At 41.7% G+C, this 16,833-nt stretch overlaps 1 protein-coding gene across 1 annotated transcript; it reads right to left on the bottom strand.

Moving 5' to 3' along the window:
• Positions 1-6,033: 6,033 nt before the first annotated feature.
• PNN (pinin, desmosome associated protein) lies at positions 6,034-15,317 on the bottom strand. Its single transcript, XM_084791377.1, has 9 exons — positions 15,139-15,317; positions 14,393-14,464; positions 13,769-13,837; positions 13,367-13,439; positions 13,172-13,266; positions 12,965-13,040; positions 9,544-9,699; positions 9,329-9,467; positions 6,034-8,456 (listed from the first exon to the last, which is right to left on the bottom strand). The coding sequence occupies exons 1-9, from the start codon at positions 15,249-15,251 to the stop codon at positions 7,069-7,071; spliced, it is 2,181 nt and encodes a 726-aa protein (XP_084647503.1). The 5' UTR covers positions 15,252-15,317; the 3' UTR covers positions 6,034-7,068.
• Between the last annotated feature and the right edge of the window lie 1,516 nt (positions 15,318-16,833).

The raw sequence follows: 16,833 nt of genomic DNA on the forward strand, positions 1-16,833 counted from the left end.
CTATAGGTGACAGGATAAATGAATAACAGAATCTCTTTCTGTTTCAATTGGTGTAAAATTCTAAAGATGTTAATTATTGCTAATCAAATTTTAAAAGTTTTTTAAAAATTAAAGTTGCTTGAACAACTAAAATTAACAGTGGGGAGATGATGGCACATGCTTTTGGGAGGCAGAATCAGGTGTATCTCTGAATTCAAGGGCAGCTGGCCTATAGAGTGAGTTCAAGGACAATCAGGATGACACAGAGAAATCCTGTCTGGAAAAACAAAAATTAATAAATTTAATATACATCTTTTGGGTTCTTGGCAAATTATTCTAAAGTTTGCATTAAAACTAAATATAAGGGGGGTGGGGTGGAGAAATGACTCAGTGGCTAAGAACACTGTCTGCACTTCCAGAGGTCCTGAGTTCAATTCCCAGAAACCACATGGTGGCTCACAACCACCTGTAACATGATCTGATGCCCTCTTCTGGCCTGCAGTGTGCATGCAGGTAGAGCACTGTATGCATAAAATAAACAAATCTTTAAAAAAAAACTAAATATAAGGGATGGAGAAGTGGCCTAGCAGTTAAGAATGCATACTGCTTTCACAGAGGATGGGAGTTCAATCTCAGTACTCACGTTAGGTGACTAATTATCAACTATAACTTCCAGTTGCATAGGGATCTGACACCTCTGGTCTCCTTGGGTGTTTTCATTCACGTGTACTTAAGCACATTCAAACACATAATTAAAAATAAAGCTAAACATGTTGGACTAAGGGTTTAGCTTAGTTGTGGAAGGCTTGCTTAATATGCAGAGCACTATACACATGCGTGCACACACACACACACACTAAAAGAAATCCACATCTCTAGCTATCTGGTCTTTAAGAAGTGTGTGTGTGTGTGTGTGTGTGTGTGTGTGTGTGTGTGTGTGTGTGTGTGTATAACATGTATGTGTGACTCATGTGTGAGTGTAGGTGTCCCTGTGCCATGTGTGGAAGTCAGAGGACAAGTTTTAGGCATCAGTTCTCTCCTTGAACGTTGTTGAGGGGTTCTCTTGCTGTTTCCACTGAGATGCCCTCAGCCTTTCTGGTGATTCTTCTGTCTCCTCGTCTAATTCAATGTAGGAGCACAGGGATATAGCTGCACACCATAGCCTCTGGTATGTTTCCCTCACATGAGGACATGAGTTCAGGAGGTTTTAGGTTGACAGCCTAATTCAGGTTGTCAGGTAAGTGTGGCAATTGCTTTCATCCACTGAGTGGTTTTGGCAGCCCAACTAATTGATTTTTAACAAAAACACTAAGCTCTCACATTGGGGGAAAAAGGTTTTCAATACCACTGTGAATGGTGGATATCTATATATGGAGTAATGAAATTAGACCCTACCTCTTACCTTATAGGAAAATGAACTCAAGCTGGGCATGGTGGTCCATGCTTTTAATCTAGTATTCTGGAGGCAGAGCTAGGCTAAGCTCTGTGAATTCAAAGCCAGCCTAGTCAACATGAGTTTCACACTAGCCTGGAACTCACAGTGAGGTATTATCCTCAATACACACACACACACCAAAACAACAACAAAATCAAACAAAACTCTTGCCGGGCATGGTGGTGCATGCCTGTAGTACCAGCATCTGAGAGGCAGAGGCAGGAGGATCATTGTGAGTCCAAGGCCAGCCCTCTACAAAGTGAGTCCAGGACAGCCAAGATAACAGAGAAACCCTGTCTCAAAAAACTTTTTTAAAAAAGTTCTCTAGGGTTCTACATAGCATAGTAGAGCAACTGTGGTTGACAACTAATTGTGTATTTCAAATGGTAGTAGAAAAGAGCTTGAATGTTCCCTACATAAATAAATAATAAATATTTACGATAGTTGATGTACTAACCACCCTGAACTGCACTTCTGACCCTTCTGCCTCTAATTCTGTGTTTTGGCATTACAAACGTGTACAATCATGGCCAGTTCTACATAGTATGGGGCTCAAACCCAGTGTTTATACACACTAGGCAAGCCCTCTACCAACAGAGTGACATCCCCAAGCTCTACATAAAAATAAAGGTTTATTTTTTTAAATGATATGTAAATATGTGTACAGACATGTGCACATCAGTGCAGGTGCACACAAAGCCCAGCGTTAGGGGCAGTTGTAAACCGTGGTGTTGACATGTATACTGGGAATCAAACTTGATTCTCTGGAAGAGCAGTATACACTCTTAACTGTATAGCCATCGCTCCAGGCCCCTGTAAGATCTTTTTAATGGGTCTCTTCTACACCTCAAAAACTAAAGTTAACAAACCCCAGTCTTGGAAGGATATGAGGAGAAATCAATTTCCTTTACATTTGGTAGGAATATATATTTGTGTAAGTTTCCAATTTGCCTCAATTGTCTCTAGATTCATCAAATTTAGGTATATTTTGAAAAAGATATTTTATACTAGACTATGATATATACAATGGTATTACTTATAACCAAACAATTGCAAACAAGCTAGTCTGACCCCTACTCTGATCTACCCAATGGACAGCACTTCCTGTCTACTCAGAAAATTAATTTTATTCCTTCTCAAGTCTCTGTTGGGATTGAAGACTAGATAGTTTAGTTATACAATTAAGCTTAGTTGTTTAAGGGTTAAGATGTTTTTAGGCCTAGTTAGATGTTTTAAGTTGATAATGACGAGATATGATTGAGATAGGTTTACATTCAGAATTTTAGAGGGACCTGGGTGTTAAGCCACGTTTCTACCTCCCCATGATGGCCGCACCTAGCTAAAAGGCACACTGAAAAGTATGGCCTCTGTATGGACTGCATTTGCCCACCTAGAGCTTAGGGCTGTCTACTAACAGGAAAGGGGTTTCAAAGTCTCTTATTTTCCATCACAGTCCAGTGTAAAACTCCAGCCATCAAAGGTAACAGATGTATGGGCTGGGGGCTGGAGTTCACTGGGATTGATCCCAGGCATTGTGAAAGGAAGAGGGAGGAGGGAGAGGAGGGCCATTCTTATGCTTATGTGCTTGGCATAGTGGATGTCGGAAAGATAGTGTCACGCTATTTTTCTTAAAAATGTATGTTGAATATGCACATTGTGTATGCTTTAAATTATAAATAATAAAACATCTAATAAAAGCAAATAGACAAAAAATTAAAATATCAGGCTAGAGAAGTGGCTCAGAGTTTAAGAGCACTGGTTGCTCTTCCAGAGGTCGAGTTCAATTCCCAGCAACCACATGGTAGCTCATAACCATCTATAATGACACTGTGTATGTACTAAATAAATCTTTTATTTATTTATCTTTTAAAAAGCTAGAATATCCAGAAATTAGAGCTTTAAAAAATTCTTTTAGGCTGGGTGTGGTAGCATATACCTTTTATCCTAGTACTTGGGAGGCAGAGATAAGCATATCTCTGTAAGTTCTAAGCCAACCAGAGTTAAATGGTAAGGTTTTTATTGAAGGTTTATTTATTTTATGTATGAGTACAGTGCCTTTATGCATACCAGAAGAGGGCATCAGATAATATTACAGATGGTTGTGAGCCAGCATGTGGTTGCTGGGAGTTGAACTCAGGATCTCCAAAAGAGCAGTCAGTGCTCTTAACCACTAAGCCATCTCTCCAGCCCTCCCCCCCCCCACCCCTTTTTCCCCAAGATACGGTTTCTCTGTGTTGCTTAGGCTGTCCTAGATTCGCTGTGTAGACCAGGCTCATCTTGAACTCATAAAGATATGCCTACCTCTGCCTCCCAGGTGCTAGGATTAAGGGCATACACCACCACGCCAGATTTAAGATACTTGTTTTTAATCCCAGCACTTGGGAGGCAGAGGCAGGTGGATCGCTGTAAGTTCAAAGCCAGCCTGGTCTACAAAACAAGTCCAAAGCAAGGACAGCCAAGGCTACACAGAGAAACCCTGTCTCAAAAAACCAAAAAATAAAACAAAACAAAAATAATCAAAACCCAAGGGGGGTGTGGTGGCACACACCTGTAATCCCAGCACTCTGGGAGGCAGAGGCAGGCTGTGAATTTGAGGCCATCCTGGTCTACAAAGCAAGTCCAAGACAGCCAAGGCTACACAGAGAAACCCTGCCTCAAAAAACCAACCCAACAAACACACACACACACAAAAAAACCCAAAAGCCAAAACCAAGCCAGGCGGAAGTGGCACACGCCTTTACTCCAAGTACTGGGGCACGCAGATCTGAGTTGAGGCAAGCCTGGTCTACAGAGTGAGCTGTAGGACAGTCTTGAAACACTGTCTTGAAAAAACAAACAAAACCAACAAACAGGGCTGAGCTTGGTGGTGCACACCTTTAATCCCAGCACTCGGGAGGCAGTGGCAGGCAACTCAACGTGAGTTCAAGGCCAGCCTGGTCTACACAGTGAGTCCACGACAGCCAAGGCTACAGAGAACCGTGTCTTAAAAAAAAAATCCAAAAAACAAACCAAAAATGAACAAATAAAAAACCCAAACCAAAACAACAAAAACTATAAAGGCAGAGTGGCACAGGTCTGTAGTCCCTCTACTCGGGTGATGGACACAGAAGGATTAGGACTTCCAGGTTACTCTCGACTCCACACTGAATCCCAAAGTCAGATTGGGTTGTGTAAGAACCTGTCTTGAGGCAACCCCAGCCTCTTATAAAGAAAAAAAGTGTAGTTTCAAATTTTCATAAGAATAAAGTGTAACTGTGAAGAATCTTTGGCTAAGTCTGATACTTTTGGTTGACAAAGACAAGCTAAGGAAATAAGGAACGTGACCTTAAGACATTCTAAAATCGTAGATTTTTAGACTTCCAAAAACTTTTGTGTTTGACGCCTCACAGTGGTGGAGGCACAGGAAGATGGATCACTGAGTTTGAGGCCAGCCTGGTCTACACAGCCGGTTCCAGGACAGCCAGGACTACACCGAGAAACTGTCTCCAAAAGTAAAACAAATTTGTGTTTTGAGTGTGTGGACACAGGTGTCTTTTCTTAAGAGATCCGCCTGCCTCTGCCTCCCAAGTGCTGGGATTAAAGGTGCGCACCACCACCGATGCCTGTACACAAGGTGTTTTGGGGAAGACCAGAAGAGGATGTCAGATACCTTAGAGGTAGAGTACAGTGATAAATTGCCTGGCATGGGTGCTGGAAAATTAACTCGGCTTCTTTGGAAAAGCCATCTTTCTAGCCGCTAAAGTGATGGATCTCAGTATACTCAAAATATAGATGAGGAAATGCAATTGATTCTGGGTTGGGTGGACAGGGAAATAAGGAACTTACAAGGAGGCTTTAGTTATTTAATTTTCTAGGTCACCTGACCTACAGAGAATAAAGTGATGACCCGATCATCACATGCTTTGCACTTTGTAACACAAGGGCAGCTTTGAACATACTACAGGGATATTAGCCCATGAGGACAGTGAAAGCAAGTAAGCTTGGTGTGTGGCTCACTGTGAAGGACTGCTCTAGGAGACTCTTAAGTTCTGGTCCTCTCACTCCAGGGGATCCATGGCTTCTGGCTTCCGTGGGCCCTGAACCTACACAAACATACTCTAAAATGTCATTGAGTACTCACTCCTTCCTTGAATGCCCCCCAATGCCCATTCTCAACTTCCCCTAATAAATCTGAGTGCTTTAAAGCAGGGGAGGGGCAGGCTATTTCTTTCTCCTCAGCCATCTTAAATCTAGTTATTCCTTCACCAATCTGTTCCTTTGCAAAGCACAAAGCCGTAACATTTTGCCAAGAGTACAGATTGTTGGTTAAGCCTGTCTTGGTATGAACAGGCTTATGGCTATAGGTGGTTCTGTAGTTTGACATTTGTTTGACCCAAGAGAAGGATTTTAAAAGAGGATTCTTTTCACATTTACTTTAACACATGGGTTGTATAGACACAAACTAAATGAAGATGTTTGTTCATTTTTCACTCAAACCATTTACTTGTAGATGTCATAGTGAATATTTAAAATCAAGCTAAAGCTACAATATTAAAATATAAACTCAACGCAAAACATTGCCATTTAAATGGTCTCATATGCACCAAGAATGTTAATACAAGTACTACTCTTAAACAGTCACAAGTCTAAGCCACATTTATTTGCACATATATAGTAATGGGCAACAGATACTGCAAGTCCATACAAATTTAAGAACAACAAAGTTAATAATCACTTGGTACACTTGTGTGTTATATTGTTTACATATTCAAGTTTAGATGAACTTCCTTCATTGTGTAAACTTTCATACAATACTTCCTTAAACGAAAATTCTTTAAAACACAGATTGGCAAGTTTCAGTTATAGCCAACAGAAAAGACCAGACCACAAATTCAAAAACCAAGTTTAGAAGATACTTTTACCCCCCACCACCCAGGAGGTGATAACTATAACAGATTATTCACTATGTTGTTATCACACAAGCAGCTGTGAGGACAAGAGAACGATGTTCTATAATCATCAAATGACAACCAAATCATACTGTTTAAGTTATCTACCAACTGAACTGGCTTAAATGAAAAACAGGAAAATGCTTAGACTAAGAACTGTATGTTAGGAATTAAATGTTTTTAAAGCTATAAAAAAAACCTGGTAACTCAAAACAACTGTTTTTAGGCAAATCAAAGTGATGAAACCTTCAAAAACATCCTAATCATGTTCAGTATCTTGTGACAAAAACTGAAAATGATATAAAGATATTTATTATACAAGTGCCAACAAGGACATCCCAAAAAAATGAAAGATGCACATTTATTTCTACAAAAGCAATGTATGATACAGAACATAAAGGAACAATTTAAAGATTTACCTATTAAAATATACAGCTTCTGACTAAAGAGTAATAGGGTATTTAAAAAAGATGACAAAGGATGTTAATCTTTTTTATTATTATTATTTTTACATATTTTGGAACCTCACATAATTTTGATAAATAACTCTTACAAAATTATGCAAAAAGTACAAGAATGTCTGGTAAACAAACAGTCTGTATTTTCCAAAAAGAATTTTTACAACATGCAATTCTTAAGGCAGCATCCTCCTTACAAGGTAATCCTTTTACTCATCAAGAAATCTTCTGCTGCAAAGAATAGGCTAAGGAAGCCTGGTTTCTTCCATTAACGCCTTTTGTCTTTCCTGTCTGATTTTCGGTCTCTTTCACTTCTTGAAGATCTCTTGCCTGATCGACTACTCTCTGATATAGACCTTTTTCTGTCAGATCGGGAATTCTTATCCTTTGATCCTTTTGCATCTCTACTACTACCACCTTTTGAAGATTTGTGACTTCTTTCTAGTCCTGAAGTGTCCCTTCGCTTCCGGTCCATGCTCCTTCTGTGCTTTCTATCTCGGTTATGTCCTCGGCCCCTACTCCGACTCCTACTCTCACTGCTACTGCTAGTGCTGCTGCTGCTGTCTCTGCTGCTGCTCCCACTTGTGCTGGAGCTGCTGCTGGAACTGCTTCGACTACTACTACTGCCACTGCTGGTGCTGCTCCCGCTGCTGCTACTGGTAGAGCTGCTACTGGAACTACTGCTGCTGCTGCTGCGACTTCTACTCTTGCTTGTCTTATTTCTTGCTCGACCTCTGCTTCTGCTCCTAGTCTTATTTTTGCTTTTGCTTTCTGAATGTACTGTCAAGACTGGCTCTACAGGCACCTCAGGGAGTTTTATAGACTCTACAGGAAAATCCTTCTGCTCAGGTAGTAGATTCCCTTGCTCCTGAACAACCTGAGGTGGAGGCTGCGAAACAGCTAATGGCAATGTCTCAGGCTGAGAGAGAGGCTGGGACTGGAGTACAGGTTGGGGCTGCGAGTGGGACTGAGAATGGGGCTGGCCCTGGGGCAGGGCCTGAGGTGGGGGCTGAGGCTGAGACATAGGCTCAGGTTGGGGCTCAGGTTCTTTATCTTCTTTTTCCTCCTTTTCCTCAGACTCCTTTTCCACTTCCAGAGAATTAATATTCTCTTTTCCAGGAGAAAGAGATTTACACTCTTTATCTGGCTCAACATCAAATTCCATCTCTGGCTCCAGTTCTTTGCTAGTTTCATTTTCTGAAGGTTCTATACTTTCAACTTGATTAGTTTCCATTACTTCCTGCTCAGCAATAACATTTTTGACACTTTCAACCATCTCTAACACATCCATAACTTCTTCTGGCTGACTATCCTGTTGCTTCTCACTTTCTCTTACCTCAGTTTCCTCCTCCATCTTAGCCTCCATTTCCTGCTTTTGTTCCTCCTCCTCCTGCTCTTTCTCTGCATCACTATGAACTACACCTGCTTCTTTCTCCTCTTCCTCTCCTGCCTCCTCTATTTCTACGTCATTGTGCTGATTACCTGTCTCCTCCAACTCTTCCTCTCGCTGAGCCACCTTACCCTCTTCTTGTTCCGCCTTCTGTTCTTCATTACGCACCACTTGATGTTCTTTTTCCTTCATTGATTGTCTTCTAGGCCTAGCCTCCATTTTATTTATTTGTTCTGCAAATTCGATGCGTCTACCTTCAAATAAAGCTAAACAATAAAAATTTACATGTAAAAAACTTACAACAGTTAAGAGAATTCAAAATATCAATTTTATACCAGGACAAAAATTGTCACTGTCACTAATCATCTTTTTGTACCTCTAGGCTGTTTTTTTTTTTTGGAGGGGGGGCGGCTGTGCAAGGAGGTAGTATTGGGAACTGAACAGAGGGTCTTAATGCAAATATCCATAGGTCACCTACATAACAAGGAATTATAATCATATAAACCGGGACATCTACAGGGACACCTTTGCCACTGAACTTTATGCTAGATGAAGGTTAGCAAAAAATCTCTTTGAAGCAGAACCACTGTTATAGTTAACTTTTCTGTTCCTAGGAACAACAAAATGCCCAATCACCAGCCTACCAGTGTCTAGCCCTTCATGTGAACTTAAGTTTATTCTGCCTTATTTCTTTAGCGCTCATCTGTGTCTACTAAGATTATAAAACACAAAGTAATCTTACAGTATTTATACATATAATGATCACCTATGAGTTTCAGGTTAAACTCAATTCTGCAGAAAATGCTCCTGGACCTTGACGCTATTATCAATTTCAGAATATCATTAACAACAGCAACAACCCAAGAATGGAATATTAATTTTTCTTCTAGGGGCCTGGAGAGATGGCTCAATAGTTAGGAGCACTGACTGCTCTTGAAGAGGTTCTGAGTTTGAGTCCCAGCAATCACATGGTGGCTCACAACCATCTATACTGGGATTTGATGTCCTCTACTGGCATGCAGGCATACATGCAGATAGAGCACTCATACATAAAACAAATAAATAAATCTTTTAGAAAATAATTTCTAAAAAAATGGGTAATATAAATGTGCCACTTTACCAGGACTTCTATACTTACCATTCATTTTTCTCTGGGACTCTTCTATTAGCTTTTGGGTAGCTGGACACATTCTTCCAGGAATATAGAACAAATGGGGCTTTGTCTTGGTTCTTATATACTTAATTATCTTGGCATTATGCTCATTCCATTCTTCTTGCTAAGGAAATGGTAAAAAGATCAGTGTTCTGTAAACAAGAAGGATTATCTAATTGAGGATTTACAACACTGCTTACCAGCTGTGCAAGCTCAACCTTCTGCTCCAGAAGCCGCAGTTCTGTCTGTTTAGCACGTCTCTCTTCGAAGAGTTCTCTTCTCTCGTTTTCAACCTGCTTTCTCTCTTCTTCAGCCTGAACTTCAAGTTTTTGTTCAATTTCTTGGCGTCTCTTTTGCTAAAAATAAGCAGTCTGCTTTAGTATGTAAGCGAAAGATAACAAAAGTTTATTTAGTTTTAATTCAATTATAGTAAAAGCACATATCTTGATTACCTGAAAGTTAAATTTTCCTAAGCAAATTTACTTATACACTTTTAACTGTGTCACTTTCGGGTATTAGGAATTTGAACTTTGTATTTAGGTAGGATTGACTGCATTTTAAAGTTACTAGCCATAGCATTCCACTGCATCATAAAAATTTACTTAGAACTCAACCTAAGTCTGCTAGATGGTTCCCTGGATAAATGCACTTGCTGAGCTCCAGGAATCCTCTGTCTCCTACTACCAGCACTGGGAATACAAGTGCTCACCACTACTTCTCTAGTTTCATGGGTTCTAGGGATCTCTCATGTTTGCATGGTAGGCATTTGACCAAAAGTGGTATATGAGGATCTTCTGTGAAAGAAATAGCTTGTGTACTGTATCCATCAATAATGAATCTGGTGGCATATAGCTTAGGCAGGAAATGGGAGGTAGAACACCCAGCAGGCAGGATTCTGGGATAGAGCCAGACGTGGGGAAATTTAGCTGGCAAGCTGTGAAGAGGACAAACGCACAGTAAATGAGCCCAGGTAACCAGCCACGTGGCAGAATTTAAATTAGTAAAAAGTAGTTATTTTAAGTTATGAGCTAATAAGAGAAGAAACCAGCTATATGGCCTAGGTATTTGTAAAATAATATTTAATGAATCTCATGAATCATTATTCTTGGAGGTTGGGGAAGGGAAGAAAAAAACTCCTTCAACAATCTTAATCTTTCCAAATAACAAGATGTGATGGAAGTTCAGTATTTTTTTAAAAAATAGACTCTCATGTGGCTCAGTCTGGTCTCCGACTATGTAGACCAAGTAGGCTCCATCAGCCTCTAGCTCCTAAACACTATTGATGAGCAACAACTAGCTTTTCAGAGTCTTGCTAGGTAGTCCAGGTTAGCCTCAGGTACAACACTCCTGAAATTAAATACATTCACTACCACATCCTATAAAAGTCCTAATTTAAGAAGTAATTAGTTGTATTTTCCTGTCTGTATTAAACCCTTTCTTCAAATATGAGATACACATTAGAGGTAGCTCAGTAGTTTGGAGTACATACTGCTCTATCATGAGACCAGAATTTAAATCTAATAAACATGTCAGCCCAAGTTATCAAATGCGTGTCCATGTTTCCTTCTCTGGATATGTAATAAGACTCAATTACAACCCTTAACATCTGTATCTCTAGTATGTGAGTAGGAGGCAGGAAGACCAATTGCTCAAGGTCATCTCAGCTACAAATAGTAGTCAAGTCCAGGCTGGCTTACATGGGACCCTAATGAAAAACAAAACAAAAACAGAACCAAATCCTTAAATTAGTTGCAAAACCCCAACCCTGTTGTTTGAAGGAAAATCTGAGACCCAGAGCCAATAAGCAGGCTTAACGGGTAAAGGTGAATACCAACAAATACCAATAACTTGAGTTCGATCCCCAAATTCATTTTGGAGGTAGACTCAACTCCCAAAAGCTGTTTTTTGACCTCACTAAATAGACATGTCCCTACCACATAAGTAAATGTAAATATAAAAAGATAGCCGCAAAACTTAATACCTAAGTAATTAGGATTTGCCTAAGACTACAAAATGAGACTGTTATAGCATAGTCCAGAACCCATGTTCTCAATATTTACAGATTCAGGCTCTTTATAACAATACAAAGAACATCAAAATGATTTTTTAAAGCCAGATAAAAACGATTTCTGAAGGTTTTAAGTGTTTCCTTAGATTTTACTTTGTATTACTGTGGTCTTTAAAGAAAATTTCTTCTTTTTTAGGGGTAATAGTGGGAGGGGCAGGGCTGTACTGGGAATTGAACATCGGGCCTTAAGCATTCCAAGCATGGACTCTATCAACTGAACAACTCTTCCCCAGACAAGAACTTTTTCCCCAAGATATTTAAAGATTTATTTATTCTTATTTTATGTGTGTTAGTATTTTGCCCGCATGCACAGATATGTGTACCAAGTGCATGCCTGGTGTGATAGATCCCTACAACTAAAATTACAGACAGCTGTGTAAAATTAGAGCTGCCATATGGGTGCTGGAATTGAACCAGTGTCCTCTAGAGGAGCAGGCCATGTTCTTAACCACTGAGCCATCTCTCTAGCCTGAGACAAGAATTTTTGAGACCGATTCCTATCATGAATATATATTTTTAAATTTATTTATTACATATACAGTGTTTCACCTGCATGTATGCCCACACTCCAGAAGTGGGCACCAGATTTCAGTATAAATGGTTATGAGCCACCATGTGGTTGCTGGGAATTGAACTCAGGACCTTTGGAAGAGGAGCCAGTGCTCGTAACCTCTGAGCCATCTCTCCAGCCCCTTACTATAAATCTTTAAAGAGCCTTTAAACTGGAAAAGGTGTTACAGACCCATAATTTCAGCATATCACTGATATCTATGCATTAAGAGTTCAAGACCAGGGGCAGGTGAAATAGATTAGTAGATATAACTGAATTTCAATCCTCTCGGGCCACATTCAAGTTTCTCTCTTATCTCTATAAAACAACATGGAACACATGTGCCTACATACATACATTATGTAGCTTGGGCTACGTAAGACAATGTCTTAAAAAAAAAAGAACCCCACAGTTTAGAGAGATGGCTCAGTGGTTTAAAAAACACCAAATGTTCTTCGAGAGGACCTGTGTTTGATTCCCAGCACTAACAGAGCAGCTCACAGCTCAGTGACTCTAGCCTCAGGGGACTCTAACACACTCTTTTGGCCGCCACAGCACTGTACACAGAGGGAACAGACATACATATGGGCAACACACACATAAATTAAAGGGAAAAAACTATGAAAAAGCCAGGTTCGGTAGCCCACATCTTGAATCCAGCACACAGGAAGCAGAGGCAGGCAGATCTCTAGAGTCTGAGGCTAGCCTGGTTTACACAGTAAAACTCCCATCTCAAAAACTCAAAGGTGGCTGGGCAGCGGAGGCACAGGCCTTTAATCCCAGCACTTGCAAGGCGGAGGCAAGAGAATGAAGAGCTCAAGGCCGCCTTGCCTACATGGTGAGCACCAGCTCATTCAGAGCATCGCCAAAGCCCTCATCAGAGAGCCAAGGAGAACCTCACACGCTTTTTTTTGTTTGTTTGTTTTAAAGAAACAGTCCCCTTTTTGGTAATAATTATATGAGGCAGAAATAAATGAATAAATAAATAAAATTGTACAAATACCCGTTCAGTAGCAACAGTAGATTCTTGTTTAAATTTTTGAAGGGTGCCCATCAACAAGCCAAATATTCGTCGGTTCCTAAGAAAGAGAAATAGGAAATCAACATTTACATGACCTACATCAAGCTCAATATTTTCTAAGAGATCCTATAAGCATTTGACTCTGCAACTTATCTTAATACTCTATCATCTGACAGGTAGTGCAGATACCTTTGCTTTCCCTTTTCATCCATGTTTTGATCCTGGATAAGGTCTCTACGCGTGCGCTCCTTGGAGGTAGCTACAACTGAAGATTGCAGTGCTGGCTGGAAGAGAAGTGGGTATCATGACTTCCTGCGCTTGGGTAACACGCTCTTCAAAACACACTCAGAATTGTGCTTATCCTCTAGTATTTAATTTCCGTACCTTTTTAACATCATCGTCTTCTGGATCACTTTCCTGGCGTGATTCTCTTCTTGTCCGACGCTCTCCACCCAGCCTGTCACCAGAAAAATAACTTAAATGATCACTGCAGAATCAAAGGCAAACAAGTATCCTAGGACGAATCTCGACATGCCACATTCTGAGTTTACCATTTCTCATCAGTGAAAACTAAAACCAAACTCTGCTTTCTTATCACACCCAAACATTTCGCAGTGTTTTTCAAAGTACAAAACAGAAAGTGTTATTACTTCTTCCAATCTTACTGATTTTTTAAAAAGATGCTGGCTAGCCCAGTTGAAATAAATCTTAATATGAGACAGATACCTGTAGTGTCCCAGAAAACAAGGCACACACTGATGCTTCAGAAAGCCTTTGAACACATACCTACTGACTGCCCCTTCCAGGTCTCTCTGTTTGGCTGGGGGTCCTCCTCCACTATCTGAGAATCCACGCCTGCAGTTGAAAAACATCCAATATAGGCTTGAGAAACATTAGATAAGTTGGTATTTCCAGGTGGTGAAAGAATTTGGTTGATTTCATTAAAAACAAAACAAAAAACTTCCAGGCCAGGCAGTGGTGGTACATGCCTTTAATCCCAGCACTTGGGAGGCAGAGGCAGGCGGACCACCGTGAGTTTGAGGCCAGCCTGGTCCACAAAGTGAGTCCAGGACAGCCAAGGCTACACAGAGAAACTCTGTCTTGAAAAATCAACCAACCAAACAAACAAACAAACCAAATTCCAATTAAGCAAGCACCCACAGGAAAAAGTTGCCTCCTTCCCTTACTGGGAACAACACCCCCATCAGTTATATTCTCAGGCCTTTACAGTACTTAAAAACACAATTAAGTGTATATGAAATTGTTCTAATCAAAATTCTCCAAACTCTACTTCTGCAATACATTTATTAGAAACATAGAAGATCATTTAACGATCATGTTTGGTTCAAAATGACAACTCTTTCAAGTTTACAAATTTTAGCGTTAGTTAACATCTAATAAAGATCTTACCTTAGCAATAAACTACCACGTCCTCTACCTCCACCAGGACCAGAAAGGGCCAGCAATCTGGCTTGGATGGGCCTATAAAAGATTCATAATCAGTGCAAAAGTCCTATGTAGACATATGCAAGGCCATCATCATGTACTTCCACAAGTGTGGTGGTAATACCCTAAGGAATAACGACCACAAATAAGTCTCAATTGATGGTTTCAGAGCCACTTTTTTGAAACGAGAAGTTACATTACTCTTCCTTGCTTGCCCAAGACCAGTATTACGGGTATACAGGAAATATTATTTATCTCGAGACCGCTACAGATTAATAGGGCTGGATCAGCTCCTATCTACCAACCCCAAGGGAGGGAGGGGACACCTAGGCCAGCAGGGAAAGAGGCGACCACTCATTTCGCCCTCGGGTCTCCGTGCTGGCCTAGGTGCGGGGCCCCCTGGGGTGGAAAGGGGCTTTTGTAGCGCAGTTCCGGGCCCGCAGCGCCAAGGGCGGGAAGCCGTGGTCTCGGCCTTCCCACCGGCGCGGAAACCATGCCGCGCAGTTAGCTTCGCTCTCCTTCCGCAAGCACTCGCGCCCAGAGCCCGAGGGCGCAGGCATGGCGTCTCCCGCCTAACCGATAAGCGGGTTCCGCCGCCACTTGGGGAAAAAGGCCCCTTGACCCCATCCATCCAGCCCACAACCGGCTGGCTGCCCTCTCGCTCCGACCCGAGCGCCTCGCAAACCTCACGGCTTCCGTCCCACTCTTACCTCACATCATTCGGGTCCCGCCCGGTGAGCTTGCGGATATTCTCATCCACGTTCTTGAGGCTCTCTTTGGCCTTTTCTAGCTGCTCTTGCAAAGTTCTCACGGCGACCGCCATCTTCTCTCTGCAGCAGGCTTCTCCGCTGCTCTCCAGGCCGCGAGTGCCCCGCCGCGCACGCCGCTGGACGCGAAAAGACTGACAGCCGGCCCCAGCCAATCACCGCAGGCTTTAGTTTAGCCCCGCCCCCTCAACCACTCAGGGACCGGAAGGGGATGAATCTTGCGCCTCCGTGACTCCGGGCCAATGAGAAGCCGGCAGGTCACTAGCCCCTCCCCCTCGCCACCTGCGGTGGCTGCGTTCCGACGCTTGCGCAGAGCGGAGTGGGATTAAGTCGGTGTGGTAGACCTAAACCCGCGGGCCTGTAAAGGGAGCCGCTTAAACTTGCTGTGTCGCTCACTTCCTAGTTTGTTTTTTTTTTAAACACAAACATCCGCGGTTCCCTCTTTCCTTCCTCGAGGGATTTAATTAGGGAAGGGCATTGCAATTTATGGTTGTTGCGCATGCCCAGAGTGCAGGGAGGCATAGGCTGCCTTCCGTAAAGCAAAGAGCCAGCACGAGTCTTTATCCTAACAGCTAATAATTGTTGTGGACACTGAGAATCGCTTTGCATGCCTTAGTCGTTAAAAACCGGAAACTTGAGCGGAGCATGGTGGCGCATGCCTTTCCCCCCTCCCCCCAGACAGGGTCTCTGTGTTAGCCTTGACTGGCCTGGACTTGCTGTGTAGACCAGGCTGGCCTCGAACTCATAGTGATCCCCTGCCTCTGCCTCCCGAGTGCTGGGATTAAAGGCATGCACCACCACGCCCAGCTTTTGGGCCATCTTAGTCTTATAAGCCATTTTTAAAAAATGAAGTAGAGTTGAACTTTAATAAAGATATTTTAATACAAAATTTAAGCACCGGGATTAAAGCCGGGCGTGGTGGCATATGCCTTTAATCCCAGCACTCTGGAGGCAGGGGCATGCAGATCACTGTGAGTTCCAGGCCCCTGGTATACAAAGTAAGTCCAGGACAGCCAAGGTTACACACACAAATTCTATCTCGAAAAACAAACAAACCTAGAAATTTGGATAAGATGGATTATTAATGAAAAGGAAATTGAGGCTGCTTGACTCTGAGCAAAGCTGTCTCATCACCTGGCCTAGAGCCTTCTGGTTTAATAGTGAGTCTGGGGAACTGGACAATATTTTGCTGTGTGTGTTTTACAGATTCCACTTTGCCATCTATGCACTGCCAATATAGGAACTGTTTTTGTTCTTGAAATACAGGTACATGTGGTAGTTTAGAAAAAGTTACACAGACACAGAGGTCAAATCCTTAGAGGATTGCTCCCTGAAAGGGAATGAGTTTTAGTTTTGTTTTTAGTAACAGTGATTTGGTGTTAACCTGTACGTTATTTGTGTGGAGGCTCATAACTGGATAGGGGAGGAAGAATTTCGCTAACTTATCAAATAGGAAATGTTACAACACCTGTCATCTAGAAAATGACTATCAAGACAGCAAGAGCTACACAGAGACAGAAACCATGTCTCAAACAAAACCAAAAATAAATAAATAAATAAGGAAGGAAGGAACGAAGGAAAGAAAAGAAAAGAAAAAAAAAAGCCAAGCAGTGATACTTGCCTTTAATCTTAGCATTT

The sequence above is a fragment of the Acomys minous genome (genome assembly GCF_964271855.1).
Source record: "Acomys minous genome assembly, chromosome: 8".
Lineage (NCBI taxonomy): Eukaryota > Metazoa > Chordata > Mammalia > Rodentia > Muridae > Acomys > Acomys minous.

Excerpts from the sequence above, each read along its gene's own strand:
- PNN (XM_084791377.1), bottom strand. The coding sequence starts at position 15,251 with ATGGCGGTCGCCGTGAGAACTTTGCAAGAGCAGCTAGAAAAGGCCAAA. Across the intron at positions 13,267-13,366 it reads AAGACGATGATGTTAAAAAG|CCAGCACTGCAATCTTCAGT; the intron begins GTACGGAAATTA and ends CTTCTCTTCCAG. Across the intron at positions 9,700-12,964 it reads CTACTGTTGCTACTGAACGG|CAAAAGAGACGCCAAGAAAT; the intron begins GTATTTGTACAA and ends GCTTATTTTTAG.